This window comes from Erpetoichthys calabaricus, chromosome 1, assembly GCF_900747795.2.
Source record: "Erpetoichthys calabaricus chromosome 1, fErpCal1.3, whole genome shotgun sequence".
Taxonomy (NCBI): Eukaryota; Metazoa; Chordata; class Cladistia; order Polypteriformes; family Polypteridae; genus Erpetoichthys; species Erpetoichthys calabaricus.
In genome coordinates, this window is record NC_041394.2 from 85,426,712 (window position 1) to 85,442,667 (window position 15,956).

At 35.6% G+C, this 15,956-nt stretch overlaps 1 protein-coding gene across 3 annotated transcripts in view; it reads right to left on the reverse strand.

Annotated features, from left to right (window-relative positions):
- Positions 1–15,956, reverse strand: part of LOC114652793 (neurexin-2-like) — a 1,491,103-nt gene that overhangs the window by 979,975 nt on the left and 495,172 nt on the right. For all 3 annotated transcript variants that reach the window (XM_051920100.1, XM_028803111.2, XM_051920099.1), the window contains exon 4: positions 448–609. In XM_051920100.1, the coding sequence (XP_051776060.1) occupies positions 448–609 (162 nt within the window). The remainder of the gene's footprint in view (positions 1–447; positions 610–15,956) is intronic.

Sequence of the window (15,956 nt, forward strand, 5' to 3'; positions counted from 1 at the left end):
GAAAAAAGAATATTGAGCTAAGTATTAGGTAGATATCTTCTGTCAAGACTTGTTGAAATGACAACAGATTTTACAGTGGGGCCTTCTTTCCAGGAAAAGCACTTAGACTAAAACACAGCTCTAGTTACCAAAGGGTTTCAGTTTTGTAATATGCTGTAGATTTTATGTGAGTACTGCCTGGCAACAAGAGATGCCATTTACTATAAAAGGATGTAGCTCATGTAAAACTGCAATTTCAATAAGAATCGAAACACAGGGCTACAAGGTATGAAACATACAGTAATTCACATTTGATTTTTCCTTCACCAATTAAAAAATTTCTATACTCAGTTCCTCCCATTGAGAACAAGTCATATCAAAATTGGAAAAAAAACTTTTACATGTGTTTTCACAAAATTGATCTATTCTAAGAAAAAAATAAATACACAAAGGTAAGCTGCTCCTTACATTTTTGAGGCAGCCCATGAAGTTGTTGCTCACTGGTGACCCAGGAAGATCAGCTGTATTGGGACTTCCCCCAATGTAGAAAAAGTCATCAGAGCCCAGCATGGTGTAGTCTTCTTGGGTGTAGCCGGTAGTTGTCAGGATCCCATCAACGGATATTGTCACCTGAGACAGAGACCCGAGGAAGAGACAGAAAGAGAGAGCCCGAGAGAAAGAGAAAGGAAAATACTGGATTAGATGACAGCTATGGTGATATAATCCTACACAACACTGGCAGCTTATTTGTCTTTTTTTCTTTTTTTTTTTAAGCTTCTGAATTCAGGCAAAGTATTACTTCTGAGTGTAGTTTCTGGGTTCCACCACCAAATCAGCTTTTCTAGAAATTCTGTAGCTGTTTAGAAATAAGAAAAATATCCACTTCTGAGTGCCTAGAGAAGCCTCATTTATTTTGTCACTTGATCTTTCAGGATTATATTTGTTTGTCATTTTCATCAATTCACCCTGTATTCAACTGATTTAACTACCAGGTCTTCAAAATAAACATTTTCCTAAAAGTTCATTTCAAAAAAGTTCCTGACTGTACTGTAGGTAATGATGTAACAGCTTAATTTTCATATCTTGTTTCTTATACTTGGAAATTCGATGAAACTAAATTCTTCCCACATCATTCTTTTCTACCCATTTTTAGTGTATCTCTGTCTATGTGCACTTTTAATCTACAAAGAAATTTCAAGTTACTGGTGTGTTGTTCAGGAGGGAAAAATAATTCCAGCCAATTTGTAGCCCCAAAAATACTGAGTCTGCCTGGAAGAGTATCAGGGAGTAATTTAAATAGGAGCATGTTTAGAGAATCCAATGGGACTACAGCAGGGAGACAAGGTGGTAAAGCTTCAATGCTGACCAGGAACTCGATAAAGAAGCACTTTAGAAGTGCTTCTTGGTAAGAAATGATTTCATTGTTTAAGCCCAGGAGGACAGCAGCTTTGTTTTCTGGTGCATCCTGATGCATCTCTTTGTGTTACAGATTTATTGTAGCTGCTAGGGTGTAACAGGTGACAATATAATCTTTAAAGTACAATATTACTATAGCTGAGGGAAACACAGGTTGTAAACATCTGAATAGCTGAGAGGAAGAGTGATACTTCTTTTTAATTCTTGTACGTCCATTTATGTTGAAAGAAAGACACAAGATTAAAATGCCACCATTCTGAATAATAAATATATTAGCAACTTACAGCATATTAAGAGTTTACTGTTTTGGGATGATTGTTTTGGAAATGTTGGGTGCTGTAAAGAGAATCTGATATTTTAATTAAATGTGACAAAGCATGCAAACTTTTGTAGTAACTGAGTTCACAGCAAGAGGGGCTAAAGTACTTCAGTTTCTTCACAATAGTTATATTATCCACCTACTGACTCCATGAAATAAAACGAATAGCACTCAGTTTGTTTAAAAATTGATATTATAAAAAATGTTTTAGTTTGAGGCTATGAGGAAACCCCAGAATCTTAAAAGAGAGGTGGTGGCACCCTTTAACTGCACTGTGAAGCAATGCCCTGATTTCAGCATTATGGCTTCACTTTATTTGAAAAGCTATAAACTTTGATTTGTTAGCCGTACTTCCCAAAATTCGGGCAATCCATTTTTATGTCTGCTACAATATGGGGTCGATTCTTTTGGCCTGCAGAGCTAGCGGGGGAAAGGGAGAGCCGCGTGGTTGTGTTTTTGCGTATCAGTGTATGTGTGTGTATTTGTTCATGTATGGGCTTGTAGAGTATGCTGACAGCTGAAATTTCATCTGGAGTTCCTGCCCCACCCACCTTACCTTTTGAATGTTCTTGCCAGCTTTATTACCAACCTCCAGCAAGCCACTTCACAGAATTCAAGGCCCTTCTTTCCTCAAGGGGATGAATGAAAGAAAGCATGTAAAATGTTACTCAGATATCATAAATGTCGCAGCCCAACAATAGCAGTCTTGTTTCTTTCTGAAGCTGTAGAGCTAGTATTAATATGGCAAGGGAACACAATTAAAAAAAAAAAGTCGAGTCTATTTTCTGTGAGTGCATTGTAACAACTTAAGCATTTTATTGCAGCTTCAACAGATTTACAAAGAGCGATGCCTTTGCAGAACAGAATGTACTGGTGAACAAAATTATTAAGCTTTGTTTTAGGCAGTCAGCACAACATCTGATAAGGAATCCTCTTCTGTTGCACCTGCAAAGATAAAAGTGGAGTTCATGCAATGTAGCTTACCGCTGACAATGGCAACAGCATGCAAAAATGGCAAAGACACTTTTAAACATACTCACTAGAATTTTAAGATACTTGTCTGCCTGTAATAAAACAACAGGATGTAAATTTGAGATTCAGTTACTTCAGTTTGTTTTAGAGATAAACCCATAAAAAATGAAATATTATTTCAAATCAGACTGATTAAAATTGGACTGTGGGATTATTGGTCGGTAAGCATGAATATATAGTACGACAAGCTGTGATAACCTTTAAATTTTGCACAGAAGCCTAACAAAGCTTTATAAGAATTATCTATTGCTCATATTAAGTATATTTTTATTATTTACAATAAAACTATATTGCTGACAACTGCTGCTAGTTAGCATGCCTTTTTCTAAAAAGACTGAGGGTGTGTAATTGTAGAGTATATACCTGTATATCTGTCCAGAAACATTTTATTTGTAGAAGCCAAGCAAAAATTTTTAATTGAAAAATCTCTGTGATGTCCAGTTGCTGTTATTACTGTTATAAGGGTATCTCAAAATGATTCCACGATATGAGAAAAATACAGTGTTTACTTCAGCATCGTTTTCAACATAGCCCCCTGGTAACACATAATGGTTACACATGCTTGTTTGCAGGAACCATGTCATACAGCAAAGTTCTTTATTAGTTCTATAAACTGCTGCAAACTATTATTATTATGAAAATGACAAATATGCCTTTTTAATTCTAGCCAGGTAAAAGTACTAAAAACTAAATATCCCAGTGCTAGTTTGCTTCCTTTATTGGATAGCTTTAATACATTTAACCTTAATGTGTTCATATTCAAATAAGATACAAAACTTGGTCTTAAGGAGGAGATGCGACATAGTGTCTATACATATTCAAGATGAATTACTTAGATTACTGCATTACCATTTATACACCTTGTGAGAGAATAATGTAGAGGTAAAAATAGGTATTTTGTTTTGCAGTGCACATTAAAATATATAAGCATTTGTTTGAAAATATCATAAAGGAAGCCACTGAAATGATTAAACAAATGTATTAGGGGAAAGGCTGATATAATACACAAAAAGTACTAAAATGATGACTAAGAGATCAGCAGACGTCCTGTAAACAACAAGACTGGACAGTTGTTACATGGTGGTAGCTCAATCCAAAGGATATGAGAAGAATAAGATTATAATAAAACAGACATTTATTTTATATAAATCATTTGAGTGTAGACCAATGAACCAACCAGAGTAAATGTATGCCTTGATTGACACTGCTATGTAAATTCAGTTGCTTATAAAACAGACCTATACCCTTAATATTTTGATCATTTAGTAACAGACTGCTGTGAAGGAAGCTCCCTGTTCATTTTTTACTGAAGAGTAAATGTCACAAAGAACAAGCTTTTCTCTTGCCTGATTATTGACTCAAAAAGGTTTTATCAGACTTGTCCTAGCAGAGGATAGGTTTCTTTCTTTAGTTACTATGTTTAATTTCTACCACAACCTTTTGATCTGGGGAAGTTGGTGAACAATTCTTTGTAAATCCAGGCAGATAAACATGTCAATTCAAAATTCACAGCTTTTTTCAATTATCTTGCATTCATAGTACCCAAATCACTTAAATTGGATATACTCTAATCCCATATCAATGAGATTTTTCTACTTCATTCCTCAGCATCATACATTAGTATAACATTTTCTGAGTGCATCACACAAACTTTGCCTTCCCCAAGCCCACTGTGTGTTATTACTGACCATTTCTTTAAAGTGCAACAATAGCTTCATAATCAAATTAGAACTTTGATTTATCCCTGTTTAATTAATTTGAACTTTCACAGAACAAAGGGATTATGGGAAACTCCACTTTGTGGTGTCAAAGGATTAAGAAACCCAAGTTTTATTTATTTATTTATAGTAAGAGTAAATTCTTAACTTACTTTCCTAAATGTGCAAAATTTGGAAGATTCTGAAATGGACTTCTTCCAGAATTATACTAAAATGTACAGGGCTTAGTTGAATTTAGAAGTTATATTTTAAGGTCTGTCACACACATGCGCATTGGAGGCAGTCAAAGGGTTTAAGTGATTGTACTTCTATGCTGGGCCAGCAGGTGGCAATATGTACTAATTCTATCTCTGTTCCCTCTTCCCCAGACCCTTTATAGTAGGACCAGCATGACATTACTTCAAGTTCCCACCCTACAAGCACACCCCTTCCTGTCAACCCTCTATAAAAGTGTACCTGTTCTCAATGTATACGTCAGTTCTGATTGGATGCAGTCCTTAGTGACTACTCTTTACTTTTTTTATAGCACAATATATGGGTGGCTACTCCAAACCTTTTTATGCCTCTTGTCCCTCTTTTGCAGGTCACAATTTGTATCAACAATTTACTCAACGTTGTCACTGTTTTCTCATTTTTATAGCAACTTTGATATTTAACAAAGAAATACCATCAACAGAGGCAATTCATTTAATTTTTGTTTAATTTTTCCCAACAAATTTTCAATTTAATTTCACTTAAGGATGCCAGTAGAACATGCCAATAGACAATATGAGTGAATTGATGAGGCTCACACAATTCATACATCATAACCACTGAGGAAATATAACTGAATTTAATTTGTACTTAAAATTCATAAGCATCAAAAACCATAATTATTAATTTACTCTAGAATAAAATCAAAACCTTTTGTTTTAGTCCACATAGAATACAAGAAAAACACATACATGCAAAATAAAAAGATTCTTTGTTTCAAGAGCTCCCCACACACAAAAATGACTGCCAGAGAAAGACCCATATCCAAAAAACAAATGTCTGTAATTATACCTTCCTGTCAAAAAATATGGTAGAAAGGGAAATAAACTCTCTATGACTCCGCTCTGGGAATTGGCCTCCACTCTAATGGTTCAATACATAGTATTAACTGCTTTGCCATGGCAATGTCTGTGTCCAGTTATTTATAATGTCATCATCAATATGAAAGTCACCTAAGAGGGCATGTGTTTTTAAGAGATAAAAAGCTACTAATTATCATCTTCAATGATGCAACATTTAGAGATTTTTACATCCTATTATACAATATGTGCAACAGAGATTTCAAATTCTCGTTGATCTGTATCCAGAGATACAATGTATCATACTTGGCTCTGAAAAGCAAAAGGTCATTTGAGACCAGTAAAGACATTCAATAGTAGACTTGACAATGGTTTCCTAATAGCCAAATAAATTACACCTAAGCACCAAGGACCCAGTGCAGTAAGGGAAACATGAGAGGAAACAAATGAAGGCTGTCTCTCTAATTTCCTTTTCTAGCTTACATTTTCTAGTATCTCATTCCTTTTTCATTTTTAGACCACTTTTTCCAGTTGTAGTTTTGTGAAGATGCCAAGACTTTACAAAAAAATACACATTGAACCAAATAAAAGTTTACACAATGTTACTAGTAATTTAGAAAAAATATGCATATATTTGGAAGTTTTCATGACCTCAATGGGCACAATAAAGACATCTACTCTGAATGGAATATCATTCTATCACATGGTCCATTTCATCACAATTTTAGGGTATTTGCATAATGGGCAAATGATTGCTAGAAACAAGAGTGCCACCAGGTTGGCACAAGGAGATTATGAACAGGACAAACCTGACAGAACTGGGAAGATTGGAGACACCCATATGGGCAAATATGATAAGGAGAGAGGACATCCTTTAAACTGCCAATTGAGCATCAGGTTTAAGTCCATTGCAGGACAAACTTATGTACAAATCTTCAGTCAATTAAACATGGACAATATGTAGTCTCCATTTTAACACATGTATTTTGAGTTAAAAAAATAAATAACAGTGCCACAGACATAGTTTCAATCTCCATACACAGACTGACCAGATTTACCGATAGCAGTGTTTCTTAAATATTGGGTCATACCCAAATTGAGTCATGGACATATCGTGATGGATCATCACATGATTGTGTAGTAAAATTAGCCAAGTAAGTCCAAACACGTATTCTGTGACAGGTGATATACTCTGCTGTATTTAGTGTATTGCAGTAGTATGCAATTTTAGACATAGCCTATAAATAATGTCATTAATGCCTCACAGAGACCTTTCATTTCTATTGTTCAAAAATATAATTAACAAGTCCCATGACACCAACCTGTGATTGATGGTTGACATGTAAAGATACACCTAAGAAATGGGGAGAGAGGTAGGAAAGACACAGACAAGCATGTAAGGTGAAGGGACTGCAACACCAGTTTGTCAAAAAGAAAAAAACTGCTGAGGCATAAAGATGTGACGATTTCTGTGGTGTTGTGAGGGCTTAGACAGTGTGACGAGAGTGCATATAGTACTGTGGCAGTGTTTAATGCTAAATGCAGTTATAGTGGTCAGGCACAACTGTTTGGTGCCTTATCGCATGTTCGCCATTACTGCATACAATGAATGTACAGTAATTCTGTAACAGCAGGAGCAAATAAGATTTTCTTTAAGTTTAATGTGCCTTGGTGAAGATAAACTTCTTTTTTTAACACTACTTGTATTTAAACTGGTTTCACAGATTTCAGTCTACTGGCAGTGTAAAGGACAGAAATAGTTAAGAGGAAGCTTGAGCATGTCAATCTGCAGGATTCACAACTCACTTCGAGAACAGTAAAGTATGCAAACTAAGCAGTAAGGGGATATTCCTCTTGTGTGGAAAGAATAATTGAGAAAGAAAATTAGTTCAAAGAGTGGTATTATTAAAACAGAATAAAAACTTACAACTAGATGGGCAGTAATATACAACACACTGAATACCCCTTTAGCTGCACTTCAGCAACATGTAATAAGCCCCTTAAAAGTCCACAATGAATAAAAAATTAAACAGCCAAGGCTTGCTATTGTCAGGATTTCAAGAAATTCTGTAACATTTTGTTTATTTTTAACTTTATTTTTTGTGGTACTCATTGACAACATTATCATTTGTACCATTCTGAGTGTTGTTGTTATGTCTTGAAGTATATATCTAGGATGTTATTTCTTTTATCCAGTAATCCCTTGAACTTTGTTGATAATAAAAAGGAAAAACTCTAGCAAGAGAAAACTAGTTCTTTCAAGCGGTCTAATGTTTAGAATGCTCTATGTTATTGATCCTTACTCATTTAATAATTAATAGCAGCTTTTTTCCTTCTGTTTGGTTGGCAACTGACTTTGACTGTACCAAACTTTGCTATATTTTAGCTTCCACCTTCTTTCACCAACAAGATTACAAGTTTCCACCAAGTTCTTTTTTGTTCTGATCATCTTTCTTTTATAGGAAGATTGAAACAGACATGGCAAGCAATTCATGTTTAAAGCACTGTCTTGCCTTAAAAACTACAAAAAGTAACATTCTGTAAAGATATATAGCTGAAATAATATCAAATGTATTTAATTATTTAAGAATTTACCCTATGCTTTCCAAGCACGTTCTTCACTACTGAATAGCACATACAGCCAGGAAAATGGAGTACAGCTGCTTCAATATATGTGTTTGAACATTGCAATATCCTTGTGATAGTGAAAATTTCTTTCACTTAGTAACATGAATTAAAGGTGAAATCAATACAGTAACGATGTCTATGTGAAGAGCATCTCGTTGAGAAACAGCAATCATTATTACTGATTATTATACAGTAGGCACTTCTTTTAGACACCAAAAAAATCCAATTATAATCATAGTTGATTTTGATTGGTAGTTTGGTTTACACAGAATTGGCACAATTTCAGTGATACTGTGCCACCAGCAAGTATCAGACAAACTACTCAAATAAATAAGTAGTTTAGGCAATGATTAAAACAAATTTAACAGCACTTTTTTATTAAAATGTAATTCTAACTCAATATATCTATTTGCTACAGCTCCTTGATGTTCATCAGCTAGTTGTGTGTATCTTCATATCCATTTTCCAAATCTTCCTAACATTGGTACACATTTGTGGTGAACATTCCTGGATTCCTTGGATATCACCTCCCTCTTATAAACTACACTTGTATTTTATACAAACATGCGGCTGTCTATAAATCTCTAATGGCACATGCCATTAACTGATGAACACTTACTGAACAAACCAGCAAGTGAAAAAAGCTGACCAAAGAAAACTTGCATGAAGCCAATCCAAATACAAATGCAGTCTTCCTCGTTCCATTTTCTTTATTTTTTCAACAGTTTTAGAAAGTGAGAACTGTGCTACGAACTTTCCAAAATGTCTGCTTCACTTACTATCCCATGTTAGTCAATGCAGGGCAGTAATTTGGTAATTGAAGCAAACCATTGTATAATTTATACCAAGGGTCCTCAACCATGGTCCTGGAGGGCCACAGTGGCTGCAGGTTTTTGCTTCAACCCAATCTATACTAATAAAAGGCAAAGCCCTCACTCACTGACTCACTCATCACTAATTCTCCAACTTCCCGTGTAGGTAGAAGACTGAAATTTGGCAGGCTCATTCCTTACAGCTTACTTACAAAAGTTAAGCAGGTTTCATTTCGAAATTCCACGCGTAACGGTCATAACTGAATCCTACTTACGTACATATATACATCCATAGCCTGCAGCTCAGTCGCCGTGTGAGGTGTGGTTGCGCCCTGCGTCCCCCGGCCTCCCACATAGTTGGCTGCCTGCCTATTTTGTGTCCCCCATCCCCACGCCTCCCACGTAGTTGGAAGCCTGCCTTAAATAGATTTAAATGCTTAAACGAGCAGAGCGGACACACTGGCAAACAACACTGAAAACTCTCTTTTGTTGATTTCATTATACTTTGCCCTTTCTCTGTGCAGTTTTTCCCCCTTTGTTGTATCTTAATAATGACAATTTAAAACGAGCAGAGCAGACACGCTGGCAAACAACACTGAATAATCAACGGCTGCAAGTACTTTAGCTAAATAATACATTAATTAAACAATTAGAAGACCTAGAAAAGTAAAATGAAAATCAAGATGAAAATACTGTTAAAAAGAAAAAAAAATACATTATTCCTATATAACTGCTTGGTACATTTTAATATTTTTGTTTTTAGCAAGCTTAGTTTTCTAATTTCTATATTGCTCCCTAAACACAGAACTTGGGAAATATCAGTTCACTTAATTAGCCCAGGAGTTCAATTAAAAACAGAAGCTGGATGGAACAAAAACCTGCAGCCACAGGGGTTCACCAGGACCGAGTTTGGGAAACACTGGTTTACATTGTTCAGGTACCCATTTCCTTTATCGTTCCAACCGTAACCCCATTAACATGTCTATCGAGGTGATCATCATCGATCAAAGAACTGTCACTTACCGAGTGGTTTCCATACCCGGAGATGGCGACTGCCTTTTCCATTCTCTGTGTTACATATTTCACGGCCATATCAGGCTCACTCTTGATATCCGGAGGAACATTGTGTCTTATGTATTGAATGACTGGGACAGGTTCAAGGTGTGGACTGATGATGGTACAGGAGAGAATTATACTACACAGGAGCACTATAAGAGTGAAATGCTTAAGCCCTTCACCTATGGTTCTGCATGTGAGTTGATGGCTGCCGCTGAATTGTTCGGTTGTCGCTTTCAAGTGTTATGAAATGGCCAAATATTTTACACCTTTGGAGAACTGCCAATGCCTCTTAAACATCTTAGATTCACAGGTGATGATTTGAGTAGTGGACACTTTGATGTTTATAAATGTTTCAACTCTCAAAAGCTGGATGCGAAGTTATTGATGAAACCGGTTGTATGCTGACAGCGCTTGACAGATGCCGAATGTCACTTCAACACAAGAAGTCCTGCAAATACTAATGTAATTGAAACAAACCATGAAACTGAAACTGATTATGACAGCAGCAATCCAAGCTGTGAGAAAACAGTAAAAAGGAGGCGTGTCAGACGACGTACAGACGGAAACAACTTCGTGACGCTGCCACCAAATACTCGCAGAAAAATCCACAAGTTAATAGACACGCTGTCACTAAATACTCGCAGGCAAATCCACAAGTTCATAGAGACGCTGCCGCTAAATATTCGCAGGCAAATCCACAAGTTAATAGAGCTTCTGTTTCTAGGTACGATCCCAATAATAAAAAGCGGCTCATACGAAAACAACAGGTTTGCCTCAAAAAAGCCGATTGTGGATTTGCGTACGACCCAAACGTACATTATGAATCTGACAAAACAGTACACATTGGATCCATGGATGTTCACTGTGAGTATTGTCAAGCTCATAGGTGGAAATGCGAGTCTCCTGGTTTGTGCTGTAATGGTGGTAAAGTCTCTCTCACTCCTTTACATAAGCTTCCTGACCTTCTTGAGGGCCTGTTAAATGGCGAACATCCTCAAAGTGAGCATTTCTTGAACAACATTCGAAAGTAGATTCTGTGTCTATACCTCAAGTTCATGCTGCCAGTAAGTTACCTATGAAGAAAACCGTCTCTGCAGCAAACTTCTATTCATACCGGCTTATGATCAGAGAACATCATGATAATACTATCCTTTTCTTCCTAACTTTATTAAATCAGTTTTTATTTGATATGTACAGAAAAATTGAATCCGAAAGACTAAATTATATCAGACTAAATCAGAAGAATCTATGAAATCTTCACAAAAACGACGTGTCATGGTTGAGGGAGAGAGCTATCCTGATACCAAGAAATGACATGACTACTACTATAAACCACATTTTACTTCAAGAACTACCTTCACAACTGAAAACATATCAGTCTGTGGATTCAGTTGTAGAAGTGGAAGATGCGGTGCACTATCCGGTAGAGTTTCTCCACACTGAATCCTCCAGGCACTCCTGAGCATAATCTAATTTTGAAGTTGTATGAAGTATGCCCATAACAGTAGGATGCAAGTAGAAAATACCCTTTAAACTAAAGAAAATTAAGAAGTTTTGCAGTTTGTTAGCATTGGACTTCCTGGTTTGAATGACAAAGTGAATTTCACCCTATACATTCTAAAACGTGCTGCCATTTGTAAAGTGGACTAGGTATACCACTTCTTTTGTGTTTGAAGTACTGGATGAGATTTGTGCATGTAGGAGTCACTACTGCATAATATCTAAGCAGCTGCTGTACATTTATACATACTGAATATACATACTGTTACTGTAGGCTCAACCTCTTCAAAGCTGATTCTCCAGGGCCAACAGGCCTGGTGTTAAAGAGCTTTTATTTTTCTAAATGCCTGCTTTCTTCTCTTCTCAGAAAGTAAAACCCTGAAAGGTCACTAGAAAATGTCACAGGATAACCCTACATAACAAAGGACCAAAAGTATGACTTTTAACTATTCTTTTTACATGTTATTTAATCACAAGCCAAATCTACATAGGTATACATAAAAGGTGGTAGGTAGTCTGACACTTTACTCAGAGAATGGAGGAGCTCTATACAGCTGGACTCTCTGGGTACTCAGTAGAAAAGACCAGGACTGCACAACAAGGCTAGTCTTAAGGCGAAATTTCTAAAAAAAAAACCAGATCAAACACAACAATTAAATTTAGCCAAAGGAGCCTTGTACTTTGTGACAGTTCACCAATATACATACTATTTGACTATTTCACATATTCAACGTATTGAAAAAAAAGATTTCTACCACAGACTTTTAAAGAGAAAAAAATGAAGAACAACATTCAACTGTCATTAGAGTTACCATGCAATTATCTACTGGTTCAAAATGCAAAATGGCATTAAGATAAAGAAATCATGTTACAATATCCTTGATTGACTATGATGAATTTATCATGGATAATCCTTTTCCTAATCTTTATCTTGTAAGCATTAAGAAGATAAGGTACTAACATTAATAACAGATTTAGCATATCTCTAGCTTCAATCTTGATTATTCATCAATGCACTCACTTGTTTTTAACCATTTATTCTACTTCAAAGTTGTGATATATCAGACTTAACCCTAACCCTTTGCAGGGTAAACCATGCCCAGATCCACCCTCACTCACACAGGGCCAATTTATAGATGCCAGTTGACCTAATAAGCATATTATGATCCTTACCAGAAAGCCATACTACTTGAAAATAACCCACACAGTGGGCAAACACATAGATTATGCCAGGATTTAAACCCATGTCCCTTTGACCCAGGGCATCAGGGGTAATCGCTGTGGAACTGTGCTGGAAACAAAATAATCTAACATTTTTTCAGCATTTCATTTTATGATTTTAGGAAAACTGCAACAGTAGGTACTGTATATGTCACAAAGCTAAAATTCATGTTCATTTAAAAATAGAACACATTTTTTAAAACTTTCTCATTGGGTGGAGAAAGATAAAGGGATTCTGTGATATGGAGGGTGTAAAATATATATTTTTATAATAATTTTAAGCCAGTTATTTTTGAGCAATTGGATATAAACCAATTGACGTGAAAAAATCAATTTTATTTGTATGCTAAAAATTTGCAGAAAACCTGCAAACACATTTCAATGTAAAATATGTCCTAGCATAACATGTGCAATCTTTGCATGCAAAAGGATTTGGGAAATGTCATTTTATGTCAATGTGTTAATGTATTAGTGTTCTAACCCTTTAAAAATAGTGCTTGATTGGTGAGTCAATGCTGGGTCCAGCACCTAGTAATTATGCTTTGGAGTAAACAGATACAACAATGTATGTACTGTATGTATGTTTGAAATCAACATTTTGAAACAATGCGAGAGGACAGCAAAATGCATTGTTTTGTCCTGTGTTTGTTTGCTTGTTGTGACTGACTGAGAAAGAAGCTGCAGTTTTAGCAGTTCATCAGAGGTGAATACCTGCTATTGAATTAATTTGAGCAGCAGTGCAAATACATTAACAAAACTGTTTAAAGTTTTAATTATAACTTTATATAGATTTATCCACCATACTTTCCACTCTTACATCCAGATCAAGATACAGTATCTAACTGCTCTTGGCTGACAGAAGCTGACAATGTGGTCTTCTGCTGTTCAGCATAGTGATTTTCTGCATTACCATGGCCTTTCTGTCAGTTCAAACCAGTCCGGCCATTCTCCTCTGATCACTCTCATCAACAAGACATTTGTGTCCACAGAACTGCCGCTCACTGAATGTTTTTTTAGTTTTTGCACCATTCTAAGTAAACTGTAGAGACTGTTGTGAGTTAAAATCCCAGGGGATAAGCAGGTACAGAATTACTCCAACCAGCCCGTCTGGCACCAACAACCATGACATGGTCAAAATCACTGAAATCCCCATTGTGGTGACTGATGTTAACATTAACTAAAGCTGTTGCCCTGTACAGTATATGCATGACTGTATGCATTGCGCTGCTGCCATTAAATAATTCTGTAATGGCAGGAGTAAGCAAATGCACAGATGTTCTGAATAATTTTCTAAGTGAGTGTGTGAGGATATAGTTAGATTTTAGAATGAATCTGCACTTATAGTGTGCTTACAGTTTACTATATTATGCAAATTTTAAATATTATTGAATAATACACTTATTATATTATTTGTTGCTGTCTTTCATGCATTGTATGCTAATATACAAAACCTAGCCTTTTACTGAATTACTCATATTGCATAAATGAAAACAAAAAACTTGATAACCCATCCATTCTGAAAATTGTTTACTCTAAGTCATATCTACTTTAACTACATTAGGGATGACATTCAGGACTTCTTTTGCAGTACTATCTTTAGCATTCTTAGCACTGACCTAACTCCACTTTAAGAAGGTGTTTACTAATAAATGAAAAGCCATGGTTCACTCCTAGTCAATAATACCAAATCACATTTCTATGTGTAGTCATGTATGTTGTATGTATCGAGAATGTGTTGTTGTGGAGGCATCCACATGTATTAACAATGCTTATTTTATTGAGGGAATATGTGAGTCGATGTCTCTGACTAGTGACATACTGCAAATATAGTAACAAAAGTAGGCTCAAAATATAATAAATCCTTGGACTTAGATAAGCAGACGTATTTATGCACAATTGGATTAATTTAATAGCTCTGCCTGCTGAGGTAGAGATCATCATTAGCTTCAAATGTTGTATATTTATAAATTTTCTTTATCTTTTCATTAAATTGGTCAGAAATGTAAATGGTATAGTCGGACAGAGCTCATGAGGCACTGGTGTGAAAAATAGAATTATATTAATGGTCACTTAATGACATGATTAAGAGCTTAATGTCATGTTAAAATGAAATTACTGAATAGGGATCATTTCCAGCAATATGTTATATTTAATGTCTTTAAACATACTTTACTAAAGTCATGCATACAATGAGATAACTTAGCTATTAGCTACCCAAAGAAGCTTGATGAACTGAACAGTGCCATCTCATTGGAAAAATTTCTGTGTTCTCACCCAGTGGCCATTTTATTAAATACACCTACACTTCACAGATAATTGTCTAGTTAGTCAGTAAAAATATAATAGATAAAGAGACAAAGATAAACAAAAAACAGACAGGCATTCATTTACAATTCAGAAAAAAAGCAATGGGAAATAATGGTTTAAATGGCATGGAATATGTCATGATTGTGTGCACCAACTATGCTTTACACAATTTATCAGACACAGGAACTCTGAAAGGTGTTTTACTCTAAACATGTCAAGGGTGTAGCCATCAACCAACATGCTTTCCACTGACAACCTGGGGTCTACAACAGATTGGCAATCAAAGGTACGGAATGAATCAATATAGGCAGACCATGGAATATAGTATATGGCATTTAACCATCTCAACATAAAAGTAATCATGTTGAGATTTTAATCATTTATTTTCGGCCTATTATCTTTTGAATCAAGTATTGTATGAGTGTACCATATGTATCTGAAAAGCAGTATAAACAATGTACAAGGCTAAAGAATGTAATAAATAAATGAGACCTGAAATTAGAAGGTTAGTGTAAAGGTGAAAAATGTGCATAAAAATTATTACTATTGACGTTTCTTTTAGGTCTTGTTACAACAGTATTTTTCTGGGAGTCAAAAATATCACCTCTGCTGCAAGAAAAATTTGATGATATGGTTCTGAAAACACCTGCTTGTGGGCACTTGTCTTCACAATATTACATGAATATACAGCTGAGGATTCTAAAGCACCATAATGCATTTTCAAGGGCACCCTTCCTGGCATTTCAAACTTGCAGTTTTGCAGAGATGATTAAAATGTATTCAAATGTGACTTCAACTTGCAACCAGTTGAAACTGATTAAAATAGGAAGGGAGGAGGGGGAGAAAGTTATTTTTTAGAAAACTTGCTTAAAAAAAGGCAACATTACAAAAAACAGCTAACTATTACCTACTA